The sequence below is a fragment of the Curcuma longa genome, chromosome 10, assembly GCF_044706935.1.
Source record: "Curcuma longa cultivar G26 ecotype Majalengka, Jawa Barat chromosome 10, ITB_CL_G26_1.1, whole genome shotgun sequence".
Taxonomy (NCBI): domain Eukaryota; kingdom Viridiplantae; phylum Streptophyta; class Magnoliopsida; order Zingiberales; family Zingiberaceae; genus Curcuma; species Curcuma longa.
The window spans coordinates 7,785,376-7,812,742 of record NC_133870.1 but is presented as its reverse complement, the minus strand read 5'-3'; the positions used below and the strand labels follow the sequence as shown (position 1 = coordinate 7,812,742).

Here is a 27,367-nt window from a genome sequence, read left to right as displayed (position 1 = left end):
TAAAGTTAAACTCGTTTCAATTTAGTAATTTCCCTTGTAATCTCTAACAACAAGATTGTCCAACACAATAGATTTCTCCCGATCTAATCTAAATCAACCTTAATTTTTTTCCAGTCTAAAGAATTATGGCTTCTAAATTGGGCATTGCAAGTTACATTGGCTTCTTCAAACAAAAAGGAAGAATGAGAAATCTCATTCACAATTCCATTTTCAAGAACATCCCAGGATTAAGTATGGGCACCGAAGGCAGCGAAAATGCCTAGTTAAGTAGATCGAGAAGATTACCAAATTCCAGTATGACAAAAAACAAGTTTGGTGACTGCAATGCACCTTTGTGCATTTGTCTTGCAAAACCTCTTTGTTAAACCTGAGCTTTCAAATATATTTGGTCACCAAGAAGGAGCAAGTAGAGATTGCTCAATCCCACTCCACATGCTCTGAATAAGCATGTTAGTTAAGATCCAGAGGAAAGCAGTTTTTCTTGGTGAACTACTGTCTGTTCCTTAACTTATGCACAACATGATCAGTGCTGTCTAATGGTCCCATATTAGTGTTTTGATCTGCAGTTACATTTCTTTTACCATTTGAAGTGTTCTTTAATGCATCACCTACTGTTTCATACTTTTATTGCAGCAGAGAAAGCCCCCAAGAAGATTTACCACCAATGGCATATTGTCGAAGGACCATAGGGCCCTTTAAGGTTTGGATCAAGCATGCATCTGTCCAAGTGAGCAGAGCACTGGAAGCAACCCAGTTGAAGCCATCTCCAATTAAGGCCCTTGTTCCAAGCTCAGCCAGCTCCCTCCTCTGACAAGTTACCCCAAAGGCAAGGAAATGGGTCCATGGCGACCTCAGCTAAAGGACAGGCAGTTTCATTGCCGAGCTCATCAGATTCTCATAAACCTCCTTTGTTCGCTGCCAACTGAGTTGGCGTGTACAGAGCAGCTACCTCACCGACCTCTCCTTTGTTTGTCTCTTGCCACTCACTCTGTGCGAGCTCATGCTGCTACTGATGATGATGATGCTGCTTAGCGTTAATGACGAAGCCTGCTGCTCGGCCACGGTAAGTGTGCGAAATTTGACTCGAAATTTATTGCCTTCCCTCACTGTCTTCTTACTTTAATGCAGTGTTGTTCGATGGGTTTAGGGAGAAGACAGACAGGAGACAAGAAGGCCGCTTCTCGAGACTGCCACGCCATGGCTCTTCCTCGAACTAATCTCCTCTTAATTTCGAAGCTTTGGAAGAACACTCACCGATAGATTTGATGGCAACTGCTCGATTTTGTGCTGGATTTGCTCATCAGCCCTTGGTGATGGCTTGTATGTTTGGGGCAATCTAAAGTTGGTACCACCTTCAGGACTTCATTCATGGTGGTCCATGGATGGATATTAAACTGAGTTTATAGACAAGAACTTTCCACTCTTCAGCTCCTTTATTTATTGCAGGAATTTGGAATCTTACATGTCTGAAGTCACATGCCATAAGATCATTCAATTATTGCTCTCCCTCCTCTTTTATCATCCAAAAATCAAAATTTAGCAACTTCATAGATATGATCTTTCATCAAACAAAGAGCTCATTAAGTGTCCAACCGGCAAACATGATTCATGTCTTGCTCTTTGACTATTCCTTACTTGGCTAAAGCAAAGTTCTAATTATGAGCTCGGACTCAAGGATCAAAGTTGGGCACTGGCCACCACTTCCAAAAAATCAGTGAGGATTCAGGTAACTGAGGAATTATGGCACCAACCGTTCCATTTTTAATTTTTTGATCATGTGTGGTTGTTGCTAGGCTTATCGACAAATTGGATGCGAATGCAACTACGCGTCTGCGAGTCGGGACCGCTCGAAGAGCTCACTGGTTCTTCGGCTAGGTCGATCGAACAGTGAGCTCGGAATAATGAAGTGTGGACCAGAGGATGGCCACATTATTCATGTGGTACTTGAACAGTGTTGCTATCGATAACATTCGTCCAAAAATAGAAAAGGCATCGCAATTTGCTTTTAGTGGTAGGCATTGATGTTGTTGAGTGAATAGGGATGGAGTACCAAAGGCCAGCAATTCGATACATGCTTTCCTTTTATCAAAATTTAGAATTTTGTGAAATAAATTCACAATTATTTCAATAAAAAGTGGAATTTGGCATCCCAATGGTCTCACACGACCGGCTCCACGATCATATATGAGAAGGTAAATTGGGAAGCTGTAGTTCGCCACTACGGAGGAGGATATTATCTCAGCGAAATAGAGATTCGATCAGTATCCATTTCAATAAATCTGTCCCATAAAAACCAACTCAATTAGGCTCCGAGGGCAATCATGCCAGAACAATCCGAAGGCACAGTGCAAAATTTGAATGCACTGCCCATACTTTGCTAGGAAGCTTTAGTTTTGATGTGCTTAATGGAAGTAGAATTAATGAAAGAAGAATCATGATAGTAAAATTTTGAAGGTTATAATTTTTTACTTAGTATCAAGATGTATTTTTTTTTTACTTAGAGTTCTTTTTGAGATTTATATTAGTTATTAGGTGAAACTCGTAACAATTCAATTTCGGACCCATCAGACGTTGTTTAGTACTTTTTTGGATGCTCCGAGTATTTTTTCCTATTTTTTGGATTTAAAGGTATTTTTGTCCGTTGTAAGTTAATGTTTTAATTTAGGATCTATTTAAATGTGTATTTAGTTGTTTTAAGATGATTTTGTTGCCAAGAAGAATCATGGACTTTTTGATGCATAATCAATAAAGTAAATTTTAGAAGGCTATATTTTTTATTTTAATATCAAAATGAGGTCTGATTTTTCCTACTTGAGCTCTTTTTGAGATCTATATTCATTACTAGGTGAAACTTATAACGGCTCAGTTTCAGACCCATCAAACATCGTTTAGTATTTTTTTGAAACTCTGAATATATTTTTACTATTTATAATAATTTTTAAATTTTTAGTTAAGGATATTTTTGTCCTTTGAAAGTTAGGTTTTATTTTAAGATTTATTTAAATATCTATTTAATTATTTTAAAATAATGTTATTGATTAATAATATTTTCATCATTCTTCATCCAAAGCCACAAGTATTTTTCAATGGAATCGACAGATTTTAAAAATTACAGATTTAATAATTTTTGGAAAAACTACATCTCTTGTATCCAACTTCCAATCATGTGGCGGGTATTCACTTTTAAAATTAGTCAAAATAATATTTTATCCACCTTCTCGATCGGATGGCCCGCAATAAAATTTAAAATTATATAAAAAAAATTAGTAAATTGAGTAAAAATTTCGTTTTCCAAAAATAAAAAATGGGGGAAATTAAGAAATTTGGCGATGATAAAAGGAAGGCAGTGGCAACCCCGTCGCTCCTCAGTCCTCCTTCTCATCGGTCGACCCGAAGCAATGGCGCCTGCGCCGCCTCGCCTCCCCCCGCCGCCGCCAAAGCCTCCTTTTCTTCCTCCTCGCCGTCGCTTCGCTGGCCTCGGCCGCGCAGGAGGCAACGGAGGCTGACGCCTTGCTCGAGATTAAGGCGGCCGTGCTCGACCCCTCCGCCGTGCTCGACGCCTGGAACTCCTCCTCCGTCGACGGCCACTGCTCCTGGCCCGGCGTTGCCTGCGACCCTCTACAGGGATTCGTCGAATCGCTCGACCTCAGCGGACTCAACCTCTCCGGCGTGCTCTCCCCCGCAGTCGGATGCCTCCGCCACCTGCTCAACCTCTCCGCTGCCGCCAATTCACTCTACGGCCCCGTCCCTTCCGAGCTCTCTCGCCTCGCGAACCTCCGCCACCTGAATCTCTCCAACAACGTCTTCAATGGCACCTTCCCGTCCTCCCTTGCCCGCCTCAAGAACCTCGTCGTTCTCGACCTTTATAACAACAACCTCACCGGACCCCTCCCGACGGAGGTCTCCGAGCTCCCCAACCTCCGCCACCTCCACCTTGGGGGAAACTTCTTCACCGGCGTCATCCCCCCGGAGTTTGGTCGTTGGGAGTTTCTCGAGTACCTAGCCGTCTCCGGCAATGAACTCGTCGGCCCCCTGCCCCCAGAACTCGGTAATCTCACCCGTCTACGACAGCTCTATGTTGGCTACTTCAACAGCTTCGAGGGCGGCATCCCGCCGGAGATCGGCGGCCTTTCGTCGCTCGTCCGTCTCGACATGGCCAACTGCGGCCTGACAGGGGAGATCCCTCCCGAGCTCGACAAACTCCAGAACCTCGACACGCTGTTCCTCCAGGTGAACGGACTCTCCGGCAATCTTCCCATGGAGCTTGGTCGCCTGAGCCGCCTCAAGTCGTTGGATCTCTCCAACAACGCCCTCTCCGGCGAGATCCCGTCTTCTTTCGCGGAGCTTCACAACCTGACCCTGCTCAATCTGTTCCGCAACAAGCTCCACGGGTCGATCCCGGACTTCCTCGGCGATCTGCCGGCTCTGGAGGTGCTCCAAGTATGGGAAAACAACTTCACCGGCAATATTCCCGAGCGACTAGGCCAGAGTGGGCGTCTGCAGATACTCGATATCTCATCGAACAAGCTCACCGGAAGGCTTCCGGCTGACCTCTGTTCCCAGAACCGACTGCAAACCCTAATCACCCTCGGCAACTTCCTCTTCGGCCCCATTCCGGAGACTCTCGGGAGGTGCAAGTCACTAGCCAGGATCCGAATGGGGGAGAACTACCTCAACGGATCGATCCCCGATGCTCTCTTCAGCTTGCCGAAGCTCTCACAGATCGAGCTCCAGAACAATATCCTCACCGGCGGGTTCCCGGATACCAGCGCCGTAACCACCATCTCGCCGGGACTTGGCCAGATTAACCTCTCCAATAACCGGCTCTCAGGGCCTCTTCCTCCCACCATCGGCAACTACTCCGGTCTCCAGAAGCTTCTTTTGAACCAGAACCAGTTCTCCGGCCGCATTCCGCCGGAGATTGGGAGGTTGCAGGAACTCTCCAAGCTGGACTTCAGCGGGAACCGCTTCTCCGGGCCAATGGCGCCGGAGATGAGCCACTGCAAGCTCTTAACATTCGTCGACCTTAGCCGCAACCGTCTCTCTGGGAGGATCCCACCAGAGATTGCCGGAATGCGGATCTTGAACTATCTCAATCTATCAAGGAACCAGCTCGAGGGGAGAATTCCTGAATCGATCGGCACCATGCAGAGCCTCACGGCTGTCGATTTCTCTTACAACAACCTATCCGGTCTCATCCCTGCCGCCGGGCAGTTCAGTTTCTTCAATGCGAGCTCGTTTGTCGGCAATCCTGATCTCTGCGGTCCTTACCTCGGCTCCTGTGGCCCCGCCATTAACGACGGGAGCTTCTCTCATCCGAGGGGGCCGCTCTCGGCCTCTTTCAAGCTGCTTCTGGTCATCGCTCTCCTCGTCTGTTCCATCGTCTTCTCCATCGTCGCCATCATCAAGGCATGGTCGCTGAAGAAGGCGAGCGAAGCCAGGATGTGGCGACTCAGCGCTTTCCAGCGCCTCGACTTCACCTGCGACGACGTTCTCGACTGCCTCAAGGAGGATAACATCATCGGCAAAGGCGGCGCCGGCATCGTGTTCAAGGGCGTAATGCCCAACGGCGAGCAGGTGGCGGTGAAGCGGCTCCTGGCGATGACCCGCAGGTCGTCGCCGCACGACCACGGATTCTCGGCGGAGATTCAGACGCTCGGCCGCATCCGGCACCGGCATATCGTGAAGCTGCTCGGCTTCTGCTCCAATCGCGAGACCAATCTGCTGGTCTACGAGTACATGCCCAACGGGAGCCTCGGCGAGGTTCTCCACGGCACGAAGGGAGGCCACCTCCTTTGGGACACGCGCTACAAGATCGCCGTCGGTGCTGCCAAAGGGCTCTGCTATCTCCACCACGACTGCTCGCCGCTCATCCTCCACCGCGACGTCAAGTCCAACAACATCCTCCTCGATTCCAACTTCGAAGCCCACGTCGCTGATTTCGGCCTCGCCAAGTTCTTGCAGGGCTCCGGTACCTCCGAGTGCATGTCGGCCATCGCCGGCTCCTACGGCTACATCGCTCCAGGTAATTTCTACAAATATTTTCAGGTTCCTTCTCCGTCGGTACTCTGTTAAAAGCTTCGAACTTGCCTCGACAGAGTACGCATACACGCTGAAGGTGGACGAGAAGAGCGACGTGTACAGCTTCGGAGTGGTGCTCTTGGAGCTGGTGACCGGCCGGAAGCCGGTGGGGGAGTTCGGCGACGGCGTCGACATCGTGCAATGGGTCCGGAAGATGACGGGCTCCAACAAGGAGGGAGCACCAAAGGTCATAGACCCCCGGCTCCCCACGGTTCCTCTGCACGAGATCATGCACGTGTTCTACGTCGCCATGCTTTGCGTGGAAGAGCTGAGCGTGGAACGGCCGACGATGAGGGATGTGGTTCAAATCCTAATGGACCTACCCCCACCACCAGCTGCTCCGGCGATAACGGAGGCGAACCAAGCGGCGCCGGAAGAAGCACGAAGCTCGCCGCCGCCGGATCTCCTCAGCATCTGAAAGTGCTGCAGTTGAGTGAATTTTTTGCCGCGTGTAATAAGCGAAAGAGAAAGCTAGTTCATGATCGTCGTCCTTCTTCATCTGAAAATCTTTATTCTTGTCATTGAGTTAAAGTCCTTTTCCTTCCCGCGTTGCGTGAATCTTGTTCCCTGCCATTGCCAAATACAAGTAGAACAAACATTCCAGGTAAGTTTTTTTCTTCTTTCTGTTCGCTGTTCATGGATTTATCCACAGTCACTGTGCTTAGGACGGAGAGAGATGATTGAGCCATTTGATTTGACTTGTTTGGAATGGACCTGAGAGACATTCTCCCGTCTAAATTTCCCAAACCTGCAAGTAAAGCTTGCCCTGTTTATCTGGGAAGATAAATTTAAAAATTGAAGAAAAGTTTCAAAGAATTTTTTTATTATTTATTTCGTAAGAAAGGAAGGATTACTCATCTTTTCATCCTCTCAAATCGGACAGAAAGTTACCATCCTCCTCCGCTGCATCTTCCCCTTCAACTCAACAAGCGATGGGCGATCTATGAAGCAGTCGCCTCGCGAGCCATGACGACCATGGGCGTTACTATGCGGTCGCCTCAAGAGTCAAGAAGGCCGTTGCCGGCACTGTGTAGCTTAATCAAACTTTCTTTATCAGTCAAACTTATAAGATATCATCATACAATTGAATCGGTCCGATTTATCAATCGAATCGAATCAAATGAACTAAAATAACTAAGATCTAAAAAAATCAAAATTTTGAATTAACCGAATTGAGTTATTTCAATTTAACCAATATTTTGTTCACCTCTAATCTATTTGATGATCATAAGTGAGCTCTGCTTTATGTGAAAGCTCACTCTGAAAAATCACACTTCAGGAACGCTTTGATACTTCAGGAGATTATAAGAATGGTTATTTGCAAGATTTCAGTGAAGCCCAATCAGTGATGATCTGAGTCCACTGAAAACGAGGAAAGTAGATGTTGTCGACGGGATCTATCAAGTTTGCCATGTATGTTTAGATTTAATAGATCTGTTATCGTACTGTAGAAAATTGTAGTGAAGCTATTATATCAGTAGTTAAATTGTTTGTCAGAATGAATCTGTTAATCAATCCCATATTATATATCAATGTTTGGTTAAGTATACAATTAATGTGCAGTGTAGATTTAATTAATAATTCTTATATTGAAGTGCCAAAATTAAGAGGCAAGTTAAATGGATTTAAAAAATTAGATAACTTTTTAAATTTTCATTAATATATTTAAAGAAATTGATCTAGTTTAAGTTTACAGAAATATAATTGAAAAAGCTTTTATCAATTATAAGAGTCATATTAAATATTATCAATCAATTTTTTTTATTTTTAAATATTTATTTATGTTTTTGTTCTTGAGAGATGTTGTAAGGGAAGACTTAATATCTCCTATCCATCCATCTATCAAATCTAATTCAATCTTCCACCTTCACTCTTTAAATTTGCCATCTCTTCAATGCTGTAGGGGATCACCACATGATGGGTGGCCTTTGGTTAGGTGATAGGGAGACCGGAGAGCACCTCCATTTTGACTTTTAAACTAAGTTAGATTTTCAAATAATAGATATTCTTAATCTATAAAATATTATGTGATAAGAAAAGAATAAGTAAAGTTACAATTATAATTACACGATTAGTTGCAGCAGCCAGCCCAAACGTCCAATATTGATTGCGCTCCCCAGAACTACGCCGTAACTGTTCCATCAGTTAACTAGTGGTATGGATTCAAGTTTGTTTAATCTGATTAAATTTGACAGTTTAGATTAATTGATTTTTTTGATCTTGAATTTTAACATGATTAAATTTGTATCAAGATCACACTCTTACCTTAGCTCTGAAAATGATGTTGAATATTATATGATGAGTAAAAATGAGAAGCAAAAATCATACCTTTCTGAAGAATCTGTCCTTTTTTTTTTCCTGTCCAGTAAACAGGCTGTAATTCTTCATAAGCTGGATCTATGTATTTGTTCTTTTAATAGCACTGGAATAGAAGAAGAAGACAAAAAGGTAGAGATGGCCTGTAGCTTTCACGTACAAGAATTGGATGCAAAAGTTGGCATATGTTTCAGACATTTTTTTTTCTTCTGAAGATAAAGGACGAATTACCTGACTAATTACAATCGGTAAAATTGACCGAGGAGCACTGAAAGAAAAGGAACAACAGCAGCAGCAGTAGCAGCAGTCATTCCACGCCTGTAAATTGATAAAGCTTATATATTCAGAGAGAGATCACAAAAAACAACTGTTAATAACCTAACTAATGTCTGTAAATTATCATTACTTACCAAACTCGTGGTCGCCTGTAATCTGGCTTAATCCTGTACTTTGACAAACATGCACAGGAGTTCACTCATCTTGCTTTAGCTTTGAGTGTGATTTCCTCGAGCACATTCCACGCCTGTTCTTTATTGTCTATTTCAGATTGAATCCAATATGCCTACGACAATGAGAGCAATGTTTTGGCTGTTCTAAGAGTTGGTCCGTGGGTTCACGTGATGTGACCCAAGTCTTCGGTGATGCGAGCTGGCCAAAGATCAAAGTGGCAGCACCCTCTCGCCATCCTCAAACTGTGGCAATCCCATTTTAATGCCAAGGTGTTCTTGGCACAAAGCATCCATTATTCCATAAGGAACAGTGTGGCTGATGCGGTGCATGCATCCAGTTTGTCCAAACATCGCTGGCAGAAGAACACCAAATCTTTTTTTACTGGCATGCCCAAATCTGATAACTCACTGTTACAGCACCGCTCCTTACCCTTAAAAAACCAGCCTGGTTCTATGAGCTCCATCCCGATCCATAAACTGCTCCTCTGTCTCCTTCTTACCATGAGAATGAATGCTGCTCTTGCCGGTCCCACTCCCTCCCTCCACCACCTTCCTCAACCTTCCATCCGATGACCACCACCCCTTTTTCTGCAGTCATTGCCACTTTGGTCACGCATTGGACATGGACCTCGGCGGTGTGGTGAGCATGGATGGGTTAGTAGGAGGAGGAGTAGGTGCTTCCTCAGAGGGTGGCAGCCTTCTGTCTTGTTCCCTGACCAACTCCAGCAAGGAAGCCTACAAGCCGAAAGGGCTCCTTGGGTGTGAAGGGTTTCATAGTCTGGGGAGGGTTGCCGAGTCTCCCTATGAGCACTGTGATTGGAGAGCCTCCAAGATGGCCAGGACTGAGGCAATGGTGACAGAGGCCCATTTTCTTCTCCCTGATGGGGGGCAAATGCTCAGCTTCTCCTCAACTTCCAAGCAAGATAGCTTTGTGCTCAAATGTGATGGATCACTGCCTTCTTACTACTCTCCTCCTCCTCCAGCATCATCTTCTCCAAAACCTTGTCTTTGGACCGCAGGTAACTTGGAACATCATCTCTTAGATCTCTGAGCTGGGGCCTGCTATTCTTCTGGCTTATTTAGTGAAAAAGTGTCTTTGTTGTGATTTTTTCCCCTCCTTCCTGTTGAAATCTTGCCGTTATTCTGATGAATGAAAGGGAAACAGGGAGTGTAATCAGAATGAGAGAAAAAGGCAGATGGAAAATAATCTCGAGATGGTAAAACGAAAGGGGAAGGAATAGAGAAGAGTGTACATGATTGATTTGGTGTTCTTGCAGCTTGCTCGACGTTCTTCATAATGGCTTTTTTTTTTCATGCTCATCTTTCATGCCTCTATGTCTTGCCTGTTTTCCTGTCAAATCCTCATGAAGGTTCTGGCTTGCTTTAACCGTAAAACCTATTCCTTTTCTTTTCCTTGTTACAGGTTTGTATTCAGAAAGCCATGACGTGAATATGAATGCAGCTTTGACAAGAGCAAGAGGGCCCTTCACGCCATCTCAGTGGCTGGAACTAGAACACCAGGCCTTGATCTACAAATACATTGATGCAAGAGTACCAATACCTTCAAGTCTACTCGTTCCCATCAGGAGAAGCCTCAGCTCTTCTGTGTTCCCTCCCTTCTCAGCTGGATCTTTTGGTTCAAGTGCATGTAAAGATTCCGTCGTCATTTTTTCCCTCATTATTTGTGTTGCCTTAGCAGTTTATTACCTCAAGAACTTTTTAATCATCGTGTCAAATATCTTTGTTCTTGAGCTTTTGTAGTGGGATGGGGATCACTGTACCTGGGCTATGCTGGAAATACTGATCCAGAGCCTGGTAGATGCCGACGAACTGATGGGAAAAAATGGCGGTGCTCCAGGGATGCAGTTGCCGATCAGAAGTACTGTGAGCGTCATATGAACCGGGGCCGCCATCGTTCAAGAAAGCATGTGGAAGACCAATCTGGCCATGCCGCGCAAGTGAAGCCTTCTGTTGCACCTTCACAGTCAGCTACAGCAGTCTCTGGCGGTGGAACGTCCAGGGCTGCGCAGCCACAGAGTAAACTCACCAAGTCCACCCTTGATGATTCATGGCCTGCCCCAATCAACACGTATGGAAAACTACTAGCTCTTATTTACTCTTCTTATCAGTTGATTTCGTAGGCTGATTATTTAGTTTATCAACAGCTGTCTCTTGTCGTTTACTTAATTGCTGATCAATTGTGTGCAGGATGATGCTCAGAAAAGAAAAATCAAATGACGATGGACAAGATCCTGTAAGTCTATCCATGTTATCCTCTACTAAACCAAAGTCAGAGACGTCAATAGCTATCTCAGAACAACACAAAGCAGATTTTCAACTTGTTTCCGCATGTGCTCGTTTCAATTCGTCTACTTCTTTCTCTGATAACAACCACTTCCCCACTCTGAAGCTTGAAGCCCTACAGCCCCAACCCTATTCGCTTCATCACTTCATTGATGCCTGGCCCAAAAGCCAATCTGATCATTCAACTGTCACGTGGCCTGAGATTGAAGACATGCAATCTGAAAGAACTCAACTCTCCATGTCAATACCCATGGCTTCCTCAAAATTCTCATCCTCCACTTCTCCAAACAATGAAAATGTGACAGTCTCACCCCTTAAGCTGTCACGGGAATATGAACGTGCAAGTGAGGACTCACAGATGTCCATACTGAATGAAGTGAACCAAAGAAGAGCAAACTGGATACCAATCCACTGGGAGGTCTCCATGGGTGGACCTCTGGGAGAGGTCCTCACAAACACCACCAGCACACCCAAGGATCGAAGCATGAACTACTCATCATCATCACTAAACCTCATGCCTGATGGCTGGGATTCGAGCCCCCAGATGCAGTCCTCTCCATCGGGTGTTCTGCAAAAAACCTCATTTGGTTCTCTTACCAGCAGCACAGGCAGTAGCCCAAGGGCAGATAACAAAAAAACTAATGAAAGCTCTGGTGGGAGTTTGTGTGATGAATTCATGGCCCAGCCCTTGTAGGTCCTTCCGACCATCACCTAACTGTATGATCTTTGCCGGAGCTGCAACTGGAAAAACCAGCAGTGTAGGTGGAAAAGTATATGTAATGTTTACTTATATGCATCACTGAAGACAAATGAGACTTGAAAACCTTGATTGGATTATGTAGTTCAATTTGTTTCCTTTTCCTTCCCTAGTTTTTCTATTATAATCCTTGCCAGTGAACTATTTGGGTGGCTCCAAGATTTGCTTTTTTATAAAACTGGAGCGGGCTAATTAGCTTGTAATATTGTGTGGATGTATAACTTGATGAGAACTTCCGTGTGAAAGAGAAACCTTTATCCAAGGGCTTGCACGTATTTGTAGTATATGCAAAGCAAAGCAATGTGGATTCCTATGAGAATATGGATTCTTTGCTTCAAGGGAATTCCTACTCCTGAAACAAAACCAGGGAATGCATCTTGAATCGGGAGAAAATAGAATCCATACCTACACCAGGAACACTTGGTCATGCAAAATTGAATTCTATCGAACCTGAGTGATGGTTGAACAGAGAAGTTACTACCTGTACCATAGTTGTTGGCCTGCACTACCGAAAGTTTCATGCACATGGAGAGGATTGCTTCAAAAGATAGTATTCATTTTCAGTGGAGCACTGCAAGAGCTGTATGCATTTAGTGACTACAAAGAGATGTATCTACTGTTCAAACTTCAAAATGCACCTCAGCTGTCGTCCGTGATACGTCGCTGTAAAGTGGCAGTCTCTGGCTCAAATTCGTGTTGGAGCAGTGGAGGACAGGGAGCCAAATCTGGCGGCAATTTATTGTCCAACTGTACAATTAAACAGTGGGGGGCACCACAAGGGTAGCTTCTTCAAATTGAGAGACCACCGAGTAGCTAAAACAAGGACCAAGTGGCTCGATATCCAGAGAGAAATAATTGTCTGTTTCTTTGAGCAAGAATTTAAAAAACGGACCCACGACATGTGATGCAAGAACTGGATTCCCTGTAGGAGAAAGAGGCTGAAAAAATACATGGTATTTAACACAAGAGGTCGACATTCGGGTAATTATCTAACTAGAAAGCATAGGGTGAAATTTAAGAAATTACCTGAATGCTTGTGCGTGGAGAAGTTTCCTGCTGTCTGTTGAGGAGAGCATCGGAATGAAACACCAATAGAATGAGGTTGCTGTAGCTGATTATTTAAAAAGGCGATCAAATAAAAATGAAGTGATGAGCTGAACCTGAATGAGTGCAAGGCTAAAGAACAAGGTCGGAAGCAAAAAAAATTAGTAAGCAAAATAGACTTATAAAGAGTGAAGTTCAAAATAAATACACATCAATTTAGAATGGATGAAATCCAATACGATGTCCCAAACAAGGAGAACGTGCACCAACATTAACGTAGGGAATGCATGAAGAACACTTAACAAGAACAGGGGAACACTTCATCCGCAAGCCACAAACTTTAAACATCACACGAAACTTTAAGAGCTTTCATTTTCTCCGACATTGCCTTTAATTTGGTGAGAAGGGCTACTTGTAACCCTGTCTTCTCCACAAATGTCTTGCCAAACTGCTGAATATCCTCTTTAAGTTCCTTGAACTTCTGCTTTACTTCAGTTAATTTGCTTACTAATTCTTCCTTTTCAGCTTTGATCAGCTTGTTCTCTTGTTTGGACAAGGAGAGAGCTTCTAATAGAGAAGTGTTTTCGACTTTTAATAGGGTGAATTCAGTTTCCATGATGGTACATTTTTCCCTTAGTGCTTCTAGTTGTTGTTTATTGAAGTTACATTCAGTTGCCAAGGCATGACATCTTTTAGTGCTTGCGTCTTCATCCAATGTCGGTTCCTTCAGGAAAATTCAATATATTCAGATGCATATCCACAACAAGAATTGGAATTTCCTATTCCTTAGCAATGAAATAAAAAATCGTGACAACTGTACTCGTATATCATGAACATATCCACAATTACAATAATAATAATCAAGCCTTTATGATACTAACTGAGATCAGTTTATAAAGATCCTACTAAGCTATTGGACTCTATATCCTACTATATCCTCCTCTATATTTAAATAAACATATCGACAATTACTACATTTTTAACAATGCAATAATTGTCTATATCAATAATTTGGCAAAAATAAATAACATCACAAGAGTTCACTTTTGACACAAATATGCAAGTGAAAATGATGAATAGTACATATAAACCAGCAAGGGCTACATGTGTAAGGGTAAAAAAGGAGAAACGTTTACTTACATGAGGCATACAAAATGATGGCAATGGTCGGCATTTCATATCCGGTGTCACTTGAAGCATATCAAGATCAGTGATGCAACCTTTGTTTAACCGCATCCAGAGATCCTCATCGTCAGTGTTACCGAAAGCTTCAAGGCTAGGGCTTGAATGAAGTTCCATGAAGCTGCTTGATCGTTTCGCGACAAAATCATCTCCTACTGCTTTAAAATTGGGAGTTCTGAGTACCTCACCTTTTGATACACTCGTATCATCAAACATGGTTGCAAAGCTTTTTTTTTGCTGCAAAAATTCAAATGTGAAGTTGATCACTATCAGTCCAACAACTCGTCATTTCAGTAGGTGGTCAGCAATATTTAGTAGGCTAATTGGATTACCTGAGTTGAAACTGAAGCATAGCCTGAAGTAGAGAGACTGCCAAGATCTTCTAACTTCTTTTGTTGATCCTTTATGCAAAGTTCTAATGCTGCACGTTTTTTTCTTTCTTTCTCAAGTTCCATTGCAAGTCTTTCACGTTCTAATTCAGACTGGTGAGAAGTCAATAAAGAAATAAGATGGATTCAGCTAAAACGATGGATCTCACACTTCGTGTATAAATTTTTCAACGCATCTTGTGGCTAAACAAAACATTGATACCTTGTGCATATCATTCCGTTGCTTCAAGATGACTTGTTCCAATACTTCTGAATGAGAACCCTGAATATAGAATGTATGAACTATATGTTTGAAGTAATTTTAGTGATAATTAATAAAAATGAAATACAACCTGTAACTTTTCACGTAATTCTTCGATCTCTTGTTTTTGTCGTTTCAGTAGAGCAGCATCAGTTAGAATCTATAAGACCAATAAGAGTACTTAACATCTAATAAGGGCTACAAACAGATACAATAAAATTCCTCAAATATACTTCATATTCTGAGTGGCCTGCAGGTCTAACTTGATTCCACAAACATATAGCTAACTATAAGGTAAAGGATAAAGAAGCATAAACTTTCTTAGTTATCCTACATACTTTTCCATAGAATTAGCCCATTCAAACATATTTTCTGAACAAATATCACATAGGAGATGTCACTAGCATCTAGTTTTCAAGAGTTAGTTGTCAAACCAAAACTGAGAAACCAACCTCATTCACTTGGGCACAATTTGTGATTCGTTTGGCTCTACTTGCAAATTGAAGGGTCCCTCTACTTTCTTCTACATGAATCTACAATTTATCAATAATCAGCCCACAATATGGAGGAAACTTAAGAATTTCAAAAAAGTTGTATTAGGAACTACCTCTTCTGGTGCAACTGTACAAATTATAGAAGTTTTTGAGTTACCACCAAGTGCCGGTTGAAGAATGCGGGTCAATTTACTATCGCGATATGGAATGTGCCCCCTATACAATTAAATAGCTATCACCAACTGTTTGGACTCTTGAAATAACATTTTTACATTTCATTAATCGTATTCATTGATACTTATAGTGTAATTTATTTTTATAAGTAAAGTGTCTTGCATAAACTTTATAGTTATGATGAGTTACTGAATGTAAATAATGAAACTATTAAGTTTTCAACAAAAGAATGAGATATTAATCTATGTTGCTTAGCGATGCTTATTCTTTGAGATATAGGGAATACTAAATCAGTTAAGACCTTAAAGCTCATTGCCAGTGGGTTTGAAACCCCCATCCATAAAAATGGGGTTTGCTATATAGAGATTTATCTATATTGCTAGATAAATTTTGTAAAGATACTAAATATCTTTTTGTTTTATGAGTATAGAGTCATGCGTAAGATGTAGCATAGTAAGAAATCAAAGACAAGTCAAAATTCACACTCCAGTTTGCAGCATTATGATGAAATAGAGGAACAATCAACTAGTTAGAAGTTAGAGTACCTCTGTTTTCCACTCTCACTGAGTTTGTTGATCACATTTCCTAGAATCATTAAGCTCTTATTAATGTGTTTCCCCTCCCTAAGTCTAGCTCCTCCTGCGCCTGTTTTAGCAACCCTCTCTGAACCAGCTAAATCTACTAAATTCTGTTAAAACAAAGCATAACGTTTGCTTTTGAGGTGATTGCATGATTTTGGATCTGAAATAAAAGAAGAAACACACCAGAACAGATACACGAATAGCATCTGCATTCGATACATCTCCAGATTTCATGGAATCTTTTGCACTGCTTTCAATAACCTAACAGGAGTTCATTTTGAATGTAATGGAAATGGAACATAACAATGACCAGAAGAAAAAAATAAACATAATGAAAGAACAAACTTAGGTTCCATACCATCCTAAATATAGTATGTGATCTGCTGCTCCGAGCGTTCATGTTAGTTTCACCGAAATGTCTATTTGCTGCAACCAAAATATGATATTCACCCACAAAAACCATAGATTAATGATTTAGTTTCGGCACAATTCATTTTCTAAACCTTCTCCGAGTTTGAGTAGCTCGATCACTTGTTCAGAACAGTTCACAATCTCCTCTCGTAGACCCGCCACATAGATCCCCCGCTGAATCCAGAATGCAAAAGATTTTTGCAAATAAATAGCCATTTATCTCCTGAATATATCTTATGCAGCAACTCTTACCTCCAAGCTCTCATGAACAGGGAGTTTCTGGTTCCCAAGAGACAATAGATCATTGATCTCTTCATTGTAGATTTCCATATACGAGACCCTAATCAAGAACTCGCGATCCGCAGTCTGTTTACCCAGCAAAAAACAAAAAAACAAAACAAAACAGTTTTTGATTTTTTTTCCCCACCAAAAGAAGAAACTAAACCTAGCTAGGAAGCAAGTGGAATCACACACCATTTCGATTGTACGGAATACATCCTTGACGCCAATAGGGATGATTCCAGGATCCTCTTCCGAACCATTCATGGTGAAAGTTTTCCCGCTGCTCGTCTGTCCGTAAGCGAAAGCAGTACCTAGAAGGAGCTAAATGGATGAATCCCCAGTACTGATGGTAGAAAGGAGACAAGTGAACTCACCGTTGAAGCCATCGATGGCGGCTTGGATGATGGATTTGATGAGGAGATCGTAAACCATCGCGTTGCTATAGCTCGGATCGAAGACATAATCTGATAAAAATTAAACAATAATAAGCACAAACAAAGATCAGGAGACACTGTCGAGGCGCCGACATAGACTCACCGAAAGCAAAGTTGACGCCGGAGATCGGGGTTCCAAGGGGACGGTGAAGGGAGATGCGATTATCGTCGACCTTCCAAATCCGATCGGGGGACGGATCGACGGCGGCGGGGGGACGAAAGCGAACGGCGACGGAGATCTTCTCCATGGGCAAGACGCAAGGGGCATTCGAATGGCCGCTGTGCGTTGAGCGGTGAAAACGTTTGAATTAGTTCGCTCTGGATCAGGGTTCAGTCGACGCCCATCGGGCCCATAGGGCCCACTTATTGCTTACACGGGCTTGCAAGCCAGATAAAATGGAGCGTAGTTTTTAAAATGCCTTCAAAATTTAACAGCTTTTAAAATTGATTTACTCCAATCGGGGCGTTGAATAGATTTATTAGAGTTTTCGAAGAATAAAAAAAATGGATAAATCCCCGCAGTCCCCGTCTCCCCGATGGATTCAATCCCTGGGATGGCCCCCATCCCCGACTCTCAGGTCCAACAAGTGTTTTGTGAAACAAGCCTCAAGATCATTGGAAATTTCCCACTAACTACAACAAGTGTTTTTTAAATCGGGAAGTGCATACCCGCCCCGACCATGGAAGTTTCCCCGAAGAATCAAGAGTTGAGGATTTAGGTATTTAAATGAATCAAATATTAGTGAATAAATTTGATGTTCTATTTGATAAAATTTGAATACGTTAATGAACTAAATGAATAAGCTTAAATATATATGTGTTAAACTTATTAATATCGATGAAGAGATTGTAAATTCTTCGTGAATAATGTTCATGAATAAATTGATAAATAAAATTTATGAATTATATTTATTAATAAAATTCTTATTAAAATGGTATGATATGGTGAGAAGCATCAACACCATGTGGCATAGTCAAGTCAAACGTTAAGCTAAATTGGAAGTCAAAATCAAGTTGAGCTTGGGTTTAATCAAATCGATTTAAGTTGAACTCGGATTTGGTTAAACTGACTTCGGGGTTAAGTTGACTTTTGATAGAAGACCTTTCGATCTGAGTCATATTCAAGCTTGATCAACCCAAATAGGAATTCTGATTCGACTTAGCAGATACTAAAGCACCCATCACCAAGGGACGTGATGGTTTGAAGTGTTGATCACCAAAAGAGATATCTTTCGGCAATGAAAGAAAGAAGTGTACCTTTTGGGACTAAGGTCATCCTTTCGCTTTCTATTTAAAGGAAATCGATCGTAACACCAAGCCAAACAATTCATAACTCTCCCTACTTTTCTTCATTCATCCTCTCCACCATTTTGCCTGAGGTCTGACTTGAACATCGGAGGAGTTTTGCCAAAGTTGACCTTTTAACCTTCTTTTTAAGTCTTTTCAAACCTTTGAAGGATCTTTTTGTTACTCAATGTTCTAAAAGCCAACTTGAAGGAAGTCAATCTAGTAAAGCCCAACTTGAATGAAGCTCAACATGAAGGAAGTTAGTCTACTAAAACCCTACCTAAATGAAGTTTGACTTGAAGGAAGTCGGTCTATTAAAAGTCAACTTGATTTGTATCTAATTGATCGAAATTATTTGATTGTGATTATTTTTGTTGAGTTGTTTCATCCCTTAATCTTGAACTACATCATGGTAGATAAATAAAAAAAACTCTCAAAATCAACAAATAACCAACTAAATAAATTTAAAAATATAAAAATTTTAAACAACTAAATAAGTTTGAATTGAATACTCCATAACATATATAAACAAATCAAACTCAAACTAAACAATAGTAACCACAGTTAGAATGACTTAAAATACATAAATCAAGCTTAAATAATAGTTAGAATGACTTAGTTATTCATTTTATGTCGTTTTGATTTGACATTGTTATTTTATCTAGCAACACAAAGTTTGACAAGACTTGATGAGTTTAGGCTTTACAAGAATTAGAAAAATGACAAGATCAATAAACTATGAACTATGCATCCCTCAAACACGTTATCGTACCGTGTGAATTAATCCAACAATTAATTAAGAAACATTAAGCATAACTGAACCATTATATATTTTTCTCTGGACCTTTCTCTTTCTCACATGGAAATTAATCTCTGCTTTAAATTTGTCCCGTATATCCATCAACAACGCTTAGTAAACTCGTCAATCAAAGAGGAAATAGCTGAACAAATCTTCAAAGCTGCAAAAGGCTTTGCCTTCCTAATAGTTGAAGCAGCAGATGGTCGCTTTCCTCGAACAAACCGCATCCAATTATGCAACCACAATTCCTGCAAGATGCTCTGCGGTAATCTGATCTGATCCTTTACGGCCACTAGATCGGCCGCCGGAGCCGTTGATAATTTGCCGTCAGACAGCGGCTGTCGCTGTCGTCCTCGATCGCCGCCGTGGGGCCGGTGCCGGACAACAACTGTCGACCTCACCTGATCACCGATCGGGTCCATAGAATTTCTTCCGACAAGCTCGTCACTAAGAAGAAGACGAAAACAAAAACACAGGGCGAAGAAAGCTACGTGACTGCGACAGAGTGCATGCGCTGTTCGTCGCTGGCTTCATGCTTCCTCCCCTTCTCCTGTTCCATCTCACGCACTGGGCCACGCCGGCGAGCGAAAACAAGGACGGAACGGGGAGAAGACGACAAGCGGCGGCAGACCAGCTCGCGGGCTGTGTCCTAATGGCGCCGGAGCACGACAGCTGCGCCACCGGCGGAGTGGGACACCGAAGCCACGTGCTCGGGGCCGGGGCTGTCGGAGGAGGATCTATGTATGTGATTTCTGTTTATAGATTCAAAATTAAACGTCTCAGATCTCTGTAAGAGCAGGGAAGTGACTAACACTCTGTTTGGATGGGGTGAGGGAAGGTTCATTAACGGAAGGGGAAGGAAGGGGAAGGGAGGGAAAGGAAGGGGAAGGGAGGTATTTATATTTTTCTTGTTTGGGAGGAAGGGAAGGTTCATTAACGTAACATGTGCTACCTTGTTTGGGAGGAAGGGGAAGGAAATAAAGGTTAAATATATAAAATTACAAAAATATCCTTACTTGTTAAAATAGATCTACAATAACTTAGAAATAATTGTTCGTTAGGTATTTTATTTTATCTAATGTCTTATAACTATTCGTTTAATGAGTTCGTCAATCAAAATTATAAATTAAATATATAAAATTATAAAAATATCTTTATTTTTTAAAATAAATATATATGTGAAAAAATATATATAGCATAAATAAAAAAATTTAAAAATAATAAGTAGGTATATAAAAAATATACGAAATACAGAATTTGTACATTTTGATACGATAAAAGATAAATCAACATTTTTATAAAAATTTATTGATGTAAAAATTTGCGACGAAGGTTAACATCAAGGAGTGCGAGTGATGAGATCCTGTGACGACTAGGTTATGTGACGAGGAGCAACGGTGCAAAAATCTAATAGATAAGTTATTTTAATAATTAATATTTTAATATAAGGGTAAAATTGGAATAAATATGTTTTAACATTTCCTTCCCCTTCCTTACACCTCAAATCGGAGTGTAAGGAATTGTGTCTATTTATGGTCATGCAAAAGGAAAAGCTTACCCTTCCTTCCCCTTCTCTCCCCTTCCCTCACTTCCTTACAAACAAGGTTACAAATTTCCTTCCCCTTATTTACCCTCCCTTCCTCTTCCCTCACCTCCTCCCAAACAAGCCGTAAGGAGGACGTTAGGCGATGACATTGGCAACAGTCAAAGGAACACAAGTACGTGAGAAAGAGATCAACTTCAATGGAAAAAAAAGCTCATAAAAAGACGTGAATATTCCAATTGCTTTAATTTGCTCAACTCTCTCGCTACCTTTCCGACGTGGATGTTTCAGCAGCATCTGCTAATTCCTTGCAAATTTTAATTAAAAATAATAATTTAAAATTCTCTTAATAAAATAAATCTGCTTCAGTGGAAATGTCACGTTCAATAGGTTCACAGAGATCAACTCCAATGATTAGGTGTAGCGCGTGGGTCCCTCGTGCTGAGGCAGCACCCAGTCACGGGACCCACAGTGGGTCCCCGTTTGCCCGTCGGAAGGCCAATACAATGCTGACGTTCACCTGACGTCACTCTGAAAAGTGGTGAGAGGGTCGGACGAAGATCCAAGGGCCAAGACTCTTCTCGATTAACAGGCCCTTTGATCGACGGTAGTGGTTTCTGCCTCCTCATCGCAATTCGTATCTTATACTTTAATAAAACTGGGGCCCACCGGGGCACCGTCCACGTAGTGCGATGACGAGAATGCCCCTGGAGACCGTCACCTTCGGTGGCCGGATGTAAATGAACCAAGTTACTCACGAACTATTCGAGTCTCGATTTAAAAAAAAAATCGTTTAGGTTCGTTTGATTAAGTTAACGAGCCGAGCTCGAGTTTAATTTCGAGTTTGAAAATATTATCGAGCCGAACTCGAGTTTAACAATATTTGATTCGTGAACTCGCGAACATGTTCGTTTAAAGACTCACGAACATATTTGTTAAGAGACTCACAAAAAAAAATATATATATATATATATATATTAATGAACTATATTTGAACTAAGCTCGTTTAACTTTAAAATGAGTCTTTTCGAACCGAGTTCGAATTAAACTCGTTTAACTTTAAAATGAATCCTTTTCGAACCGAGCTTGAGCCATTCACGAACTATTTAATTTCATTACGAGTCGAATTTGAGCTTAAAAATTAAAGCTCAAATCGAATTCGAGTCGAACTCGAGTTTAGAAAAAATAAACTGAGTTTGAGCTCGAGTCTTTTATTGTTCGACTCGGTTCAATTTGATTACACCCCTATTCATCCATTTAATATTGCGAAACGACAAGTCAACCAGAAAAAAAAACAAGACAATTTCTAAATTTATCTGGAGGAAAAAGAAAACTTCTGCCAGCAAATTTTTACACAGAGTGGACTGGTAGTCAAGTTGACTGAAATAGGGGAAGTTTTTGGTTCGAACTGCAAAATGTTAATCTAAAGAGAAGGCCTGTGAGACAGAGAGAGGAAGAGGCACAGCGCCCTGTTCTCTTTTTCTCTGTCTTCTTCTATCGCCCCTTGTTCTTTTAATAATTTCTCCTTTTTTTTCTTTTTAATTTTATATTGCTTCTTGCTCGCTGATCTCCCCTCCCAGAAGGCGATTGCAGCCTGGCGGAAAAGATCGAGGAGAGAGGCGACAGGGCAGACAGAGATGGAGGCCATGGCTGCAGATGCTGATCGTGAAGATCCATGAAATTAACAGCAATCGATGTGCTCATCATCTAAATTAATCCACCAAAAATCTCTCTCCTCTGCTTTCTTCTATATCCGGAAATAGAACTCAACGATAGTAAGCACCTTATCGTCTCCAAGTTACACCCTTTTTCTTAATTGAGGAAGCCTGCCGGCGCCGGAATTATATAATTGAGGAAGCTTTGTTCTTTGCTTCTTGAATTCTGATTGATCTGTGGATTCGCTGTTGATGGAATTTTATTTCTTGGTTTGATCGAGATATGCTTTGGTTTTGATGTGGTGTTTGCAGATCATAAAAGTTGGCTTGCTCGTGATCGATGATGGTGATGAAGGAGAGAGCAGAAATATGGGAGTAGCCACGCAGCGGATCAGGAGCTCGACCAAGGACCCGCCCAGACGTCCGCCTACATCGCCGGCGTCGCACATGTCCAACCAGGGCTTCCACCGAGGCTTCCTAGGCTTCGCCGATGGGTTGGGCAGCGGCGACCGGGACCACCTCGAGCAGCAAAGCAGGCAGGACAAGCTCCGGGTGCAGCAGCAGCAGGGCTTCGATGGCGGCGCAGCAGGACACTTGGTCCCCATGGAAGACGAGACTGGAATCTACGACTCCGCTTCCGTCGGAGCGGCTGCTGCCGCGGGCCACATACTGTCCGACATGTTCAATTTTCCGCCGCCGCTGGGGTTGGCAGCGCCGATGGAACACTCGATCATTCCAGCGGGGGGCTACAGTCATATTATCCCTTCGAGATCTGTGGCCCTGGGCGGCGGCGCCGCCGACTGGTACGGCGCGAACCGACATCCCCACGACCCGCATCAGCAGAATTCAATACAGGCCGGTTTGAGCGCCGACGAGTCCACGGCCGCCGCGATGCAGCTCTTCCTCATGAACCCGCAACAAATCCGATCCCCATCTTCGCCGCCACAAGTTACCGCCTTTCATCATCAGCCCTTCACTGAGTCGTCTCCCTTCGGCCGAGGACTCTCGCTCTCTCTCTCCTCCTCTCTGCAACACCTGGAGATGGCCAAGGCCGCCGACGAACTCCGGATAAGACAAGGGGCCATGTACTTCAGTAACAATCAACCCCAGCTGCAAGGCCAACAGTTGCACGCCGCCGCCTTTGGGGGCGGCGGTGCCGGACTCGTCAACGTGTTGCTGAGAAGCTCCAAGTACTCCAAGGCGGCGCAAGATCTACTGGAGGAATTCTGCAGCATGTGCAACGGACAATTCAAGGGAAATACACTCTCAAAGCACGGCAACAAACCCAACTCCAACCGTAGTCCTCGCAGCGCCTCCACTGCAACCTCATCGAAGCACGACCTTCCGGCTTTGTCTAGCGCCGAAAGATTTGAGCACCAGAGGAAGAAGACCAAGCTCATCTCCATGCTCGACGAGGCACGTATAATTATTTATTAATTTATAATTCCTAGCATATAGAATTCCATTCAATCGCCGGCGGAGGCCGGCCGCCGGCACCGACACACGTAGGCATCTCTTTAGCTCTTATTAGTCGCCTTAGAAAGTGGCTGAGATGATTCTCGGATCATTTTTAATAAGATTTCTCGATAGTGGTTGCTGCACTTTACATATTTCTATTCACAAATCACAAGTTGGGGTTGATTAATTTCCATTACGGGTATTTTCAATGATGAAACCATGCTCACATGAACCTTTTCTGCTTCGTGAAACAATGACTTGTGTTGTTTCTTTCCATATCTGGTTTCTTTTTGTTCAATGGAAGGAGATGTTCTTCCCAATTCTCTTAGTAATACTGGTTTCTTTGCTTCCGCAGAGATAGAAACCACAAAGGAAGAAGAAATGCATGCCTGCTGATGTGTAAACATTTGTCTTTCTTTCTCTCTACGATTGCATCATGATTCTGGCAACAAAAGCATGATCGATATATAGATAGTGAAATCATTAAGAGACTAGAAGTATGGAATCGATGAGCAAGAAATTACTGCGACTCATTCATGGCGATCGATTGATTTTGAATTTGTGATCGCAGGTGGACAGGAGATACGGCCGCTACTGCGAGCAGATGCAGCTGGTGGTGAACTCGTTCGACTCGGTGATGGGGTTCGGGGCGGCGACGCCGTACACGGCGCTGGCGCAGAGGGCCATGTCGCGGCACTTCCGGTGCCTCAAGGACGCGATCGCAGCGCAGCTGAAGCAGACGTGCGACGCCCTAGGGGACAAGGATGGCGGCGGCGGCGCCGCCGCTGCCGGGAGTGGCGGCTCCATCACCAAGGGCTCTACGCCGCGGCTCCGCCTGCTCGACCATAGCCTCCGGCAGCAGCGCGCCTTCAACCAGCTGGCCGCGACGGAGCCGGAGTCGTGGCGGCCGCAGCGCGGCCTCCCGGAGCGCTCCGTCAGCATCCTCCGCGGCTGGCTCTTCGAGCACTTCCTCCACCCGTACGCCTTCTTTTCCATCTCTACACAAAACTAGCTACATGCATCGAAACCTGCAATCTCATTAATTATCGAAATTCTGAAAGCTCGGAGCAAGGTTGTTACTTCTTATTTTCCGTGCTAACTGAGATTTCTGCAACATGCTTTCCTTGCAAGCTAGTCACACACTGATTAGGGTTCTACTGTACGTAAAAGATCTGACAGCGAGCATTCATTACAATATTATTCCAGTAGCAGTACTCCTGCTAAGCTTTGGATCTTCATTCATTTAATATACGTAGCCGTAAAACATTGTCCTTTCCTCACGTCGACTCACTTTTATCATGCTTTAGATATCGTTGTCCATGTGCTCGATCGTCCTTGTTGCTTCAGAAAAGCTGGAAAAGGAGCTTCTCCTATTAATGATATTACACTCCTCTTCTGCAATATGATCATATACATGAATTACTCTTCTTGTAGTGAAATCTTGGTGAATGAATTGAATTCATATGTAGAATTTGTGCATATGGAAATTGATAGGGTTTATTGATGTCATAATTTCTTAGGTATCCGAGTGATGCGGATAAGCATTTGCTGGCGAGGCAGACAGGTTTGTCCAGGAATCAGGTTTGATCTCCAACTGTTCTTCAGCAATCTTAATTATTGACCTCTAATTGCGTAGTTAATTGGCGATTAATTATGGATTAACGTAGGTGGCCAACTGGTTTATCAACGCAAGGGTGCGACTGTGGAAACCGATGGTGGAGGAGATGTACCTCCAAGAATCCAATGCAGAGGAGGAGGAGGAGGAGGAGGAGGAGGAGGAGGCGGAGGTGGAGCCACCGTTGCCGGAGGAAGGCATGAATGGGAAAGACCAACGAACGCCCTCGCCGCCACGCACGTCTTGGCGTCATGATCATCACGCCGGCGCAGCGAGGTCCGGCGGAGGCGGGGCCGGAGACGTGTCGCTCACGCTCGGGCTACGGCACGCCGGCAGCGGCGGGAGAGGCTTGTCGGAGAAGAGCAGGGAGCTCAAGGTTAGGGACTCTGGCAACTGTACTTGAACTTAATTGATAGTAGTTCTTTCGCCATGAACGATCACCAAGTGTATCCGATCCTTCTCTCGACGCAACGAACTGATCGATTAAGGCAGATCGATAGAGCAAGAACATATATAGAAATCAGTCGATAAAACCTTTTGCAGCTTTCCTTTTCATAAAATTTTGCCGCCGGTGAACACAAATGGATTGTTGTTTGTTCATTGTTTCATAATTCAATAGTAGTTTGAACTACAAGAAATCGAATCCCCGGAGAACAATCCTTTTAACTAACGATTACAGAATGCTTTTAACTAACGATTTATTTAATGAGCAATTGGTGAATAATTTATAGTTGGTACCTAAACCACTAGAACATTAAAAAGAGAAACAAGATCAAAGAAATCACACAAACCGGGCGCATTGCCTCACTCCAAACCAACAAAACTCTGGGCATCTACTTTTCTTTTTTGTGTTCTTCTGAGTTTGTGAAATTTGTTGGCCTACTCATAGGACAAGTTGGTATGACTATGTATCATCTCTGAGACAAAATAGTTAGTATGATGAGCCTTCTGTCTGTCCTTTTTTTTTAAAAATTTTTGTATAATTCAGATATATATATATATATATATATATATATATATATATATATATATATATATATATATATATATATATATATATTGATTTTGCCTGACTAATTTTAAAATACAAATAGTCCAGATGATGAGATGAATCTGAAACACAATTTATGCATATTCAAAAATTAACCTCAAAGTTATTCAATGATATGATCCTTTTATTATTGCTGAGTATTTTACAATTGCACTACACCTTTAGTCCATTCTAAATTTTTATGTTAACAATTTTCTGCTTCTACGAGTATGGTGTAGTGATAAAATATTTAGAGGGAAGTTAACATCTAAGTGTGCATAAATTGTGCTTTAGATAGAGTCGTCAATTTGGGTTAAGTCTGTTGAGTTGATCCGACCCGTTAAGCAATTTAAGTGGATTGGATTGGTATTTTATCAATCAATTTTAAGATGAGTTCAAGTGAGTTAGCCTGTTTGGGCCCACTACTTGCACAAGTCAGCTCGTGAATTGAGAATTTTTTTCTTTTAAAATTTAAAATAAAAGTAAAAATTTTAATGGATTAGTGGGTTTAACCTACCTAATCCATAATTAAACTTAAAGTTTTTAATAATTTCTATATATATTTTTTATTTTTTGATGAATTCGTGGGCTTCAACCTTATATATATATATATATTTTATTGTTTGATAGGTCCATGGGCTAGCCTGCTTAATTGATAATCTGTCTTGAGTTAGATTGGGTTAGAGATTTCTTAGTCTGTTTCGCCCCGTTATATGATGGATTGATCTATCTCATGATCATGAATTAATCCGTTTGACTGCACTAGCTTCAGATTTATCTAATAGATAAATCAAGAAGAAAAGAGTAGATAGATTAATACGAAATTTGACCATCTAAATTA

The 27,367-nt window shown here is 42.4% G+C and overlaps 4 protein-coding genes across 4 annotated transcripts; 3 read left to right on the top strand and 1 right to left on the bottom strand.

The window, feature by feature from the left end:
• Positions 1 to 842: 842 nt before the first annotated feature.
• Positions 843 to 6,579, top strand: LOC141835583 (uncharacterized). Its single transcript, XM_074722972.1, has 6 exons — positions 843 to 866; positions 941 to 1,063; positions 1,646 to 1,726; positions 1,794 to 1,940; positions 3,340 to 6,025; positions 6,099 to 6,579. The coding sequence occupies exons 1-6, from the start codon at positions 843 to 845 to the stop codon at positions 6,497 to 6,499; spliced, it is 3,462 nt and encodes a 1,153-aa protein (XP_074579073.1). The 3' UTR covers positions 6,500 to 6,579.
• A 2,778-nt stretch (positions 6,580 to 9,357) lies between these two features.
• LOC141836541 (growth-regulating factor 7-like) lies at positions 9,358 to 11,844 on the top strand. The gene is made up of 4 exons (XM_074724056.1): positions 9,358 to 9,865; positions 10,270 to 10,494; positions 10,608 to 10,935; positions 11,055 to 11,844. The coding sequence occupies exons 1-4, from the start codon at positions 9,358 to 9,360 to the stop codon at positions 11,842 to 11,844; spliced, it is 1,851 nt and encodes a 616-aa protein (XP_074580157.1).
• A 1,447-nt stretch (positions 11,845 to 13,291) lies between these two features.
• On the bottom strand, positions 13,292 to 17,387 carry LOC141836740 (kinesin-like protein KIN-7L). The gene is made up of 15 exons (XM_074724265.1): positions 17,243 to 17,387; positions 17,080 to 17,169; positions 16,898 to 17,016; positions 16,676 to 16,789; positions 16,516 to 16,597; positions 16,371 to 16,438; positions 16,196 to 16,273; positions 15,977 to 16,119; positions 15,371 to 15,473; positions 15,216 to 15,296; positions 14,855 to 14,923; positions 14,725 to 14,784; positions 14,466 to 14,615; positions 14,092 to 14,370; positions 13,292 to 13,675 (listed from the first exon to the last, which is right to left on the bottom strand). Exons 1-15 carry the CDS (start codon positions 17,385 to 17,387, stop codon positions 13,292 to 13,294), a joined length of 1,965 nt encoding a protein of 654 aa, XP_074580366.1.
• Positions 17,388 to 22,243: 4,856 nt separating this feature from the next.
• Positions 22,244 to 26,038, top strand: LOC141836633 (BEL1-like homeodomain protein 2). The gene is made up of 5 exons (XM_074724140.1): positions 22,244 to 22,543; positions 22,736 to 23,839; positions 24,453 to 24,859; positions 25,402 to 25,462; positions 25,549 to 26,038. Exons 2-5 carry the CDS (start codon positions 22,793 to 22,795, stop codon positions 25,897 to 25,899), a joined length of 1,866 nt encoding a protein of 621 aa, XP_074580241.1. The 5' UTR covers positions 22,244 to 22,543; positions 22,736 to 22,792; the 3' UTR covers positions 25,900 to 26,038.
• Positions 26,039 to 27,367: the final 1,329 nt, after the last annotated feature.